This window comes from Hyalella azteca, unplaced genomic scaffold (genome assembly GCF_000764305.2).
Source record: "Hyalella azteca isolate HAZT.00-mixed unplaced genomic scaffold, Hazt_2.0.2 contig11645, whole genome shotgun sequence".
Taxonomy (NCBI): domain Eukaryota; kingdom Metazoa; phylum Arthropoda; class Malacostraca; order Amphipoda; family Hyalellidae; genus Hyalella; species Hyalella azteca.
The window spans coordinates 23,219-34,240 of NW_025941634.1; the positions used below are offsets into that span (position 1 = coordinate 23,219).

Consider the following 11,022-nt stretch of genomic DNA (forward strand, 5'->3'; position numbering starts at 1 on the left):
GCGAACGCGTAGCCTATGTGGTGTGCGGTGTCATACAACGGCATTTAACCTTATTTATTCGAGGAAAACGAACACACAGTAACGGTGACTGCAACTCGGTACACGCAAATAATTGACGCTTTTAGCGCATTTTCTCATCTATAGAAAAAAAGGTCCTATTGTGCTCGTCATGTCCGTCTCTCTGTCCGTGACTTCACGTTTTTGTCGACGAGAAAATACGCTCTCTGTCACTCACTGCAGTGAGTAGGCTACTGAGTTATATTTTTTTGCCAGTACTGGCTGAAATGAATGTCAGGAATGTCTGGTTCCAATAGGATGGACCACGGCCGACACAGCACGATGTTCAATAGATCTTCTGAAACATTTGGCAGAGCGCCTCTTCTACTTGAGAGGCGACCTTCTTTGGCCGGACCGATTACCTCGGTTCAGCTCCGTATAATTTAATTTTTTCACGAAGTTTTCTTAAATCAATTGTTTACATTCACTGTCCAATGACCCTACCTCATTTGAAGAACAAAATACACCAAGCCATCGCCAACATACCTGTCAATATGCTCCAGCGAGTTAAACGGAACTTGAAAAATCGACTAATTGAATGCATTGACAATGGGGGCCGTCATTTGTCCCATGTCATCTTTAAAACTAAGTGATACAAAAATTCAGAATTCAGATAACGTCTTTTTCGATAAAATTTATCTTGAAATGATATCTCTACTAGTTCTTTTTTATCGAGTTTTAAAATCAGGAAGTTTCCGTGAATCACTCTGTATATAGTATAGAGTTTGCTTTAGCAGCTAGAGGTTGCGTGTCACAAGTAGTGACTATATTTGCATTTATGAGTTCATTCTATTCTTTGCTCTTAATTATTATTACAGACCATACTTAAGTCAGGATGTTTAATCAAGAGAAATAAAGAGCTTATGAAACTTTTTAATTCCGAATGGGACAACTCGAAATTAATTCAGCTAACAAATAAAAATTTTCAGTACTATTACATTTAGTAAATTAATTCATGTAAGGAACACAATCGAAATTCCATGGTGTGCGCACGACTATGGCGTCAAGAGCTCATCACACCCATGCTGAGGTCCAGCGGTGCAGAGGGCAACCTCCGGGTAGTCACAGCGCAATGTGTCCATGCTGTAGAACAGCCCAGCTTGACATGAAGACTCGAAGGCGTTGGATTGTCCATCGCAAACGTAGAACTTGGTACAGTCCTGGGGGTGGGGCATGTAGGCGTAAGGCCAAGGGCAGCTGGGCTTGCAGCTGGAGACTGTGGGCCTGGGCGGAGCAGTAATGGCATCACATGGAGCCTCAGGGCTGGCCACACATTGAGCGTACTCAGGCCAGTCACATCGTTCCATGTCACCCCAATATTCTTGACCATGGGGACATGATTTCAGATAAGGAACACTGTTAGCGCAATGGAAGTACTTGGTACAGTCGTGGGGGTGGGGGTACAGCGCCTCTGGTGACGGACACGGAGGAATGCAGTCACCTGAGTCTAATAATTGGTCATCCAATGGTATTACTGGAGCTTCGGACGCTGCTGGGTCACTAGAAGTTTGACTGTCTGGGGCTCGTGTAGTGGGAGTCGTTTCACCGCAGTCGTAAGATGGGTCAGCGGTACAGTTGGCTTCTTCTGGGTAGTCGCATCTCTCCAAGGAAAGTGAGTAGTGCAAGCCTGCAGGACAGCTCATGAGATAAGGAGTGCCATGGGCGCACTGGTAGAACTTGGAGCAGTCTTGAAGATTGGGATACAAGTCTCCTCCATCCCAGCAATCAGGGGGGCAATCTCCACAGTATCCTGGGGAAAAATAAAAATATATAGATACCAATAAATTAAAAGGAAATTATGAACACGTTTCAAATTAAAAACAGCAAATTTAGCAACAACTGAATTTTAGCTTTACACTTTGGTAAAATCACGTTCTTTCCGTCGACGTCGAGGCTTGACCGTGTCAGTCGCCTTCTCAAGTATTGCATGTATTACGAGAACTTTTCCTCGCATGATTGTACAATTCTGATTTTTTCAGGGTATCATTAAAACCTTTTTGAAAGAAACAAAAACTTCAATGTCTCACCTTGGGTTACAAACAAGAAGATCACGAAGCTCGTAGAGAGGATTTCTCTGATGCCAGCCATTGCGAAGATGCGAGCGTTTCTGCCTAGAGCGCCGTGGAGCAGCTGATTTTATAGCCACAATCGCAATTTGAACGCACGTCATCCGAATATAACTTTCTTTTGATCATTATTGCCCATTGGCGCATTAAACGCTTCGTTTTATTGCTTTTACGAATACTTCACCGAATGCAGGAAATGCATCTTGGCTTAAGAGATAAGCACTATTATCTCGAGATGTGACGAATGAGCGCGGGTTGTATTGACTATTAATGAGGTCTTGTTAACGTATTGTTCTTTTTAATGCTCGTTGATTAATGAATATATTAACGTACAACAGCATTCCTGTGCTGCTTCCGGAAGTTGTGACTTCTTGGCACAAATTTAAAAATCAAATACCTGAACCCATCATCGCCCCGTGATGAGCCTATCGTAATAACATTGAAAGTTGCAACTTGAAGCATGCCCAGCCAACAGCATGAGAGAAAAAAACGTTACTCGCATCGAGCAGTTAGGAACAATAATGTACTAATAATTGTTCAAGACGTTCTTCACACCTTTTATTACACTCTATAAATGTTGCGCAGTTGTCGCCGTGACGCGGGAGAATTGTGGTGTGACGCACATCACACTATAGCGTGACACGGGAGAGTGGTTGGTGTGACGCACATCACACTATAGCGTGACGCGTGAGGGTTGTGGGTGTGACGCACATCACACTATAGCGTGACACGGTAGGGTTGTTGGGTGTGAGGAGGGTTGTGAGTGTGACGCACATCACACTATAGCGTGAGGCGGGAGGGTTGTGAGTGTGACGCACATCACACTATAGCGTGCCATGGGAGAGTTGTGGGTGTGACGCACATCACACTATAGCGTGCCATGGGAGGGTTGTGGGTGTGACGCACATCACACTATAGCGTGCCATGGGAGAGTTGTGGGTGTGACGCACATCACACTATAGCGTGACACGGGAGGGTTGTGGATGTGACGCACATCACACTATAGCGTGACACGGGAGGGTTGTGGTGTGACGCACATCACACTATAGCGTGACGCAGGAGGGTTGTGAGTTTGACGCACATCACACTATAGCGTGACACGGTAGGGTTGTTGGGTGTGACGCACATCACACTATAGCGTGACGCGGGTGGGTTGTGGGTGTGACGGGTGAGGCATATGAGGCGAAGTGTTGGAGGCGAAGGCTAGCCAGTGACTGTTGGCACACGTCCATCATAAAGAGAATGCCATTCTACTTACGACGTACCGATGATTCATCCGTTTAATGCTGCTGATGTCATTATAATAATCTTCTATTGATTTTTGTAAAGCAATTCATTGATTTATGGGAGATTAGCTGCTTCAGTGCGTTGAAATTATTATCCTTTGTTAAACAATAGCCCTTCAAACGACAGCATTCATGCAAGCTCGGTACTGTACGTTGGCCGCGTGCAATTGTCCCTGATACGACAAGCTGCCGCTGCTGCACTGAGCCTATACTTTCAAAAAAAGTTAAGAGATCGTAAGTTCATCAGCCAATCATTGACGGCCTTTCAAGCTAAATCCACCAATCATAGACAAGAAAATAGAGCATGTGTTCTTAAACTTCTTACGTTCACTTAGCGAATTTTGAAAGCATAGGCCCTGGACGACACCGAGGAAGCGGAGCTTCTGAGGACACTACGAGAAGTTGCCCGTCGTGGCCAAGAAACGTAAAAAGTGGCAAGGTTATCATAAAAATCTATGGGATTGGAAGAAAAGACTTAACATGTACCTTCATACGTAAAAATTGACCATCATATAATTAATTGAAATATATTAAGAAAAATTTCATATCTCGAGTTAAAATGTCCCAGATTCGTGAAATTAAATCTCTGACTCTTCTTTTCGAATTTTTTTTAATTGAGCTAGTGTTGTGTAAGCAGACCATGTACGTATGACTGTATAGCTTAACTATTTACCTTTACGCAACTTGAGTGCTGCACAATACTCGCCAGATTTAGCGGTATTGATTGAAATAAAAAGTTAACCCCTAATGAGTACCACGACAAGTCCTTGTTTCATCGGCCAATATTACCTGACACACCAACGCTTTCGGTTGACTACTGTCAGTGTTCAATAAAACTAACCTGCTGCCATAGTCATGGAAAAAAATTTGAAGCTTGGAGTGGTATTCACTCAAACCACTGATGGCATTCAGTCTGGCGTGCTAGGCACAGTCCTATTTCGTGATACAAGGCAGCGTTTTCAAGATTAATAGAAAATCGGCCATACATTTCCAAAGCTCGTATTGATTGAACGGGTCACTGCATCTGCATGTTAAACGTCTATTCTGTAGTAGATTAATTTTTGCTGTAACACGTAGACAAGAGTCACGATTAGCGTCACTTTTCCTGATTTTGGATAAATTCAGCATAAAATATTGATATTTAAAATAATTCACACATTGAAATTCAGGTTATTTTTGCTAATGAACACTGGGCATAATGTGACATTGATTGAAATGAACAATTTCAGAAGAGGAAACGGGAGCAATAACCACAAAAAATATGGTTGAACATGTTTTCGAAAAAAATCAGAGCACATTTTTAATAAGCCGTGTTCATGAGAACCATTCAAGTTACCTCACAGATTCGATAAGGAAATAACAGCCATAGCAACTGGGAAAACAGCAGCGTTCCAATAGTCCTGCTAAGTTCATAAACTTCATTCCATGCATGCGCAGAGTTCCATAAGTCAGCGAACGTTTTATTGGTCTCAATGTCGGCAGGTAGCAGGGGGTCTGGACGCTCGTGATACCTAAAAATAAGAAGTTACAGACTGTGTCTGGTGCGCCCAAGCAGCAGCGACCTAGCCACCTCACCTAACTTACTCATCGCTATGAACATCTTCAAAAACAGACTAGACGAAGCTATGCAGGAGCAAATGTTCAGTCTTACAATGCCTAGCAAATTACGGACCAGGTAATAAGACCAGCAGCTATCTCAATCAATCGTCAGCTATGGAAAGATCGGGTTCCAAAGGCCGGATCCCTTGTGAATCAAGTCACGAAAAAGTTCAAGAATCAGCAACAGGCCATGGACCTATTTCTTCAAAGCCGACACTTCTATTCTATACTAAGACCGTTGCGCACGGTGTCAATAAAGAATGTATCATTTCATGCGGCTGGAGCAGTGCTCTTCTATAAAAGCTTACCTTATTTGGTGAAAACATTCATGGCAATTACAAGAAAGATCATGCTAAAAACATTGTTGACTTCATCGGTCGATGAAGTCAACGTATGAGTCCGACACTAACTGTCATGCTGCCAGCTAGAAATAACCTTTAATTTTATACAATACTGCGACCATAGCGACTCAACTTAATTGAAAACGACTCAGCTGTGTCTAGCGTTTGCTCGATGTATGCTGACGACACAAAAATTTATAATATGGTGAAGAATACGTCGCAAAAAGTACAGTTGCAAAGTGATCTTGGCAGGCTGGTTGACTGGGCTGATAAGTGGCAGCTGCGTTTTAACGCTGACAAATGTAAAGTTATCCACCTTGGCAAGAATAATGAACAGCAAGATTACAGTATGAGAAGACACGGTTGCAACGACAGAGCGATGATGTCGAAGTCGACAACGGAGAAGGATTTAGGAGTTAATATCGACAATGAGTTGAAGTTTTCTAAGCATATTGAAGGTCAAGTTAATTAAGCCAATAAACGACTTGGACTGATCAGACGCTCTTTCGAGTTCTTAGATGCAGAAACGATGAAGCAGTTGTTTTACTTGTTTATCGCTGTCGTGCGTCCGAACCTAGAGTTTGGAAATGCCGTGCGCCGAAAAAAAGGACAAAAATTTAATCGAGAGTGTTCAAAGACGTGCAACAAGGATTATTCTAGGATTAAAAGGCAGGCTTTATGAAGAAAGATTATTAAGCCTCCAAGCCTCTGTTATCGACGTCTGCGTGGTGACCTCGTTGAAGAATACGAGTATACTGTATACCCAATGTTTATACAAGGTCCCAGAATTTGAAACAAGAACTAACGCTAAGGGCCACGGCTATAAACTTTTAAGCTCCATGCGACAACACTTCTTTTCGCTTCGAGTCACCGACATGTGGAACAGCCTCACTGAGAGCACCGTTGACGCTCCGAGTATGAACGGCTCCATGAACCGACTAGAAGAAGCTATGCAGGAGCATATGTTCAGTCATAAAATGCCTAGCAGCTTACGGATCAGGCAAGATTATCCAAAGTTATCCACCTTGGCAAGAGCAACAAGAATAGTTCCGGGCTTGAAAGGCAAGTCCTATGAGGAAAGATTAAAGATTATGAAGCTTCCAAGCCTCAGTTATCGACGTCTGCGTGGGGACTTCATTGAAGTATACAAGTATACTCATGACTTATACATGGTCCCAGAAGGATTACTAGAATTTGAAACAAGAACCAACACCAGGGGCCACGGCTATAAACTAAAAAAACAGCGTTGGAACACATCCATGCGACAACATTTCTTCTCGCTTCGAGTCACCGACATGTGGAACAGCCTCCCTGATAGCGTCGTTGACGCTCCGAGTATGAACATCTTCAAAAACAGGCTAGACGAAGCTATGCAGGAGCATATGTTCAGTCATAAAATGCCTAGCAAATTACGGACCAGGCAATAAGTCCAGCAGCTATCTCAATCAATCGTCAGCTATGGAAAGATCGGGTTCCAAAGGCCGGATCCCTTGTGAATCAAGTCACGAAAAGTTCAAGAATCGGCAACAGGCCATGGGCCTATTTCTTCAACGCCGACACTTCTATTCTAATTGATTGGTGCACCATTGACATGGACACTAGTCTCCTACTTATGAGCTTTCGTCTAATTATCATCAGAGAAGCTTTAAAAAGAATTCATAGTCATATAATCTATAGTATTGTTGCATTTTCTTCATCAATGAACGGTGCAACGTAGACACGCATTACAAGTGACTCTTGAATAATTAACCAATAACGTTTGCCTTGGCGCTGTTGGCCGAGTTGTTTGCGACGTTACGCCGAGAAGCAAGTCGCCGATCTCATGAATATACCATCACTAATAAATCATATCATTCAATTGTAACAGATATGTCATGAAAATTCTCCTTTAAAAGTAATAGTGAGTTATCAAATAGCGACATAATATTCGATTGTTCCTAGACTAAAAAATTCTGAGCATGCGCGAGAGTGGAAGTCATAACCAGTGCAGTGTGCAGAGCCTACAGGATGCCTCAGAGCGAGCGGCGGTGCCATCTCGCTCAAAACTGCACAGGGAAAACGTTTGACACATGCAGAGTCTCAACTCAAATTCAAGTCCACTTGAATAACAAGTGAACTCGAAAGCTTCAATGCATGACTTGTAGGCGCTCACTTTTTTCATTCTACAGGTATACAAGCTTCATAAAACGAATTTATAGCTTAAAACAAGGCCTAGCGATCCATAGAGCTTACACGGCTTGCACGAGAAAAGCAAGTTGAATATCACTTAAGACATTTTGATAAATCAAAGCTTATAGCGAAGGCACCAAGATTTCAGGAAGACAACATTAATCAGTGACCAAGACACAAAGCAATCTCTCCATCTTTCCTGACATCCTGTTAATTATTTTTATGAAAAAGACGCAGATTAAATTTAGTTGCTTGCAATAGGCGTTAGAGTTAATTTCCAATCTGTCACAATAAACAGAATAACATATTTTGAGTGAAATGATGAAAAGTAAAGACAAAGGTAAGGTAGGAATTTTTTATTATTAATTCAGGTACATCAAGTGCCGAGCGCGAGACACGCCTCCAGCACACTCCTTACAGTCAAAAACGAATTCTTGAAAAGTCCAACGGGTGGAACCTCTAGGTCTGATATCACACAAGCAGTTATGCCTATTGAAGAAAATAGTAGAGAGACAATGCAGAACTACCATTACGTGTATGGAATACTAATGGGATAGTTGGCAACGCCCAGAACGAGCGAAGTGTTAGACACAAAACATAACAAGCGAGCGAATGACAACCATTCTAGTGTTATGAAAACTCAAGTGGAATAATATTTAATGGTTTTGAGTATGAATAACTAATTCTCAAAATTATCTCAGTTATAAGAACGATTATAATCGATCCCGATTGGAAACTTTATAATTATGTAAATAGTAAATTGCGGTTGGGGTGTTCAGTAAGAAATTGCCAAAAGGCAGTCATTGACGCAGCTTTGGCGCCTCTGTGCCCAAGGCGCCCGACTGGCGCGAGTAGGACAAGCGAGTGCCGGGGCCGATAGACGTGGTGGATGCGTCTAAGGTTAGACTGCGATGAACTGCAGCTAAGAGGTGTTGGCCTATGACTGACTGGTGGTAAGCTTGAAGAGCCTATATAGAGACTTACTACAATGACTTCACAGGAGGAGACGTGAGAAATACTACTGACGACATGGGTGGTGGCGTATGAAGTAAATCGCCTGACATATGCAGCATCTTTTTAAGTTCTCCATCAGTGGAGTCAGAAGAACGATCGGTCTTGACTGCAGAATGGGACATGCAAGGACCCAGGGACGTGCCGTGAGAAATGGCAATATTGGTATCCATCCTGCTGGGGCGTTGGAACATTTCTTCCTCGTCACTATCTTCCCCAAAAAGCTCCTTGAAGATGTTCTTCAAATTCCTTTTTTTCTTTTTGGTATGTTCGTTCTCTTTCAATACTTCTTTATCAAGAAATTTGGAAGAACCATTTGCTTTGACAGTAGAACAGGCCTTCCAGGCCCCCAGAGACGTGTGGGCGGCAGCTGGAAGGACATGGGCATCTTTCCTGGGCCGTTTCGATTTTCCTTCTTCCTCATCGCTGTCTTCCCCAAAAAGCTCTATGAAGATGTCCTTTAATTTTCTCTTTTTCTTGTCGGCATGCTGGTTCTTTTTAAGCTTATCTTCATCACGGGTTTCGAAAGAACAAACGCCATGTACTTTCGGATAAGACTTACGGGCGCCAATAGACGTGTCGGAGGCAGCAAGGGGGATATTGGCAGCTCCGGTGACAAGAGACTTGGAATAAGACTTGCAGGCGCCAAGAGACGTGTCGGAGGCAGCAAGGGGGATATTAACAGCTCCGGTGACGGAAGACTTGGAATAAGACTTGCGGGCGCCAAGAGACGTGTTTGAGGCAGCATGGGGGATATTGGCAGCTCCGGTGACAAGAGACTTGGAATAAGACTTGCAGGCGCCAAGAGACGTGTTTGAGGCAGCATGGGGGATATTGACAGCTCCGGTGACAAGAGACTTGGAATAAGACTTGCAGGCGCCAAGAGACGTGTTTGAGGCAGCATGGGGGATATTGACAGCTCCGGTGNTGGAGCTTCGGACGCTGCTGGGTCACTAGAAGTTTGACTGTCTGGGGCTCGTGTAGTGGGAGTCGTTTCACCGCAGTCGTAAGATGGGTCAGCGGTACAGTTGGCTTCTTCTGGGTAGTCGCATCTCTCCAAGGAAAGTGAGTAGTGCAAGCCTGCAGGACAGCTCATGAGATAAGGAGTGCCATGGGCGCACTGGTAGAACTTGGAGCAGTCTTGAAGATTGGGATACAAGTCTCCTCCATCCCAGCAATCAGGGGGGCAATCTCCACAGTATCCTGGGGAAAAATAAAAATATATAGATACCAATAAATTAAAAGGAAATTATGAACACGTTTCAAATTAAAAACAGCAAATTTAGCAACAACTGAATTTTAGCTTTACACTTTGGTAAAATCACGTTCTTTCCGTCGACGTCGAGGCTTGACCGTGTCAGTCGCCTTCTCAAGTATTGCATGTATTACGAGAACTTTTCCTCGCATGATTGTACAATTCTGATTTTTTCAGGGTATCATTAAAACCTTTTTGAAAGAAACAAAAACTTCAATGTCTCACCTTGGGTTACAAACAAGAAGATCACGAAGCTCGTAGAGAGGATTTCTCTGATGCCAGCCATTGCGAAGATGCGAGCGTTTCTGCCTAGAGCGCCGTGGAGCAGCTGATTTTATAGCCACAATCGCAATTTGAACGCACGTCATCCGAATATAACTTTCTTTTGATCATTATTGCCCATTGGCGCATTAAACGCTTCGTTTTATTGCTTTTACGAATACTTCACCGAATGCAGGAAATGCATCTTGGCTTAAGTGAGATGGCTTATCTTGGCTTATCTCGAGATGTGAGAAATGAGCGCGTGTTGTATTGACTATTCGTGACGTGTTGTTAACGTATTGTTCTTTTTAATGCTCATTGATTACTGAATATATTAACGTACAACACTCCTGTGCTGCTACCGGAAGTTGTGACATATTAGTATAACTTTAAAATCATTTTTAAAATCACTTGTTTGCTGCTTAAATCGCAAGATAACCAGGAATTTAAAAGCAAAAACAATACAATATCACAAATATTCACCATATCTTTATAAGAGAAAACGCTTCGAAGTCCAGCTCCGTCGTCAGTTCACAAAATTAAGTTCAGTCCTAGAAACACAAATACAATCAATTAGTAAAGTAAAAGGCACTGATAGGTTTTAAAACAGAGAATAAATAAATAAGACATGAAATTAATGCAAGTAAACGGCCTATCTATTTACTATTTCAAGAGGAACGGAGCTAAAAACGGCATTTAGACCAGGCTTCTGTTTGAATATATATAGGGATTCTAAAATGCGTAGATCAGTAACACCGGATGCGGAAGCTAGAATTTTAAAATAACTATCTGATACAGAGGTGTTGCATTGCTCGGCATGAACACGTACAGTAGAATGAGGTGGATGTGCAAGTAAGTTCCCCGTCCTCGTTTTTAAGATTTAAGGATACCCTACCACCTGTTCTAATGCGATCGTCACTTGTTTACAGATATAGTTGTGCGCAGTGCGCATCAGCGTACGTCGGTATGACGTCACG

At 42.8% G+C, this 11,022-nt stretch overlaps 1 protein-coding gene across 1 annotated transcript; it reads right to left on the reverse strand.

Annotated features, from left to right (window-relative positions):
- Positions 1-913: 913 nt before the first annotated feature.
- On the reverse strand, positions 914-10,096 carry LOC108672788. The gene is made up of 5 exons (XM_018160522.2): positions 10,010-10,096; positions 9,404-9,732; positions 8,538-9,320; positions 2,085-2,187; positions 914-1,807 (listed from the first exon to the last, which is right to left on the reverse strand). Exons 1-5 carry the CDS (start codon positions 10,068-10,070, stop codon positions 1,053-1,055), a joined length of 2,031 nt encoding a protein of 676 aa, XP_018016011.1. The 5' UTR covers positions 10,071-10,096; the 3' UTR covers positions 914-1,052.
- Between the last annotated feature and the right edge of the window lie 926 nt (positions 10,097-11,022).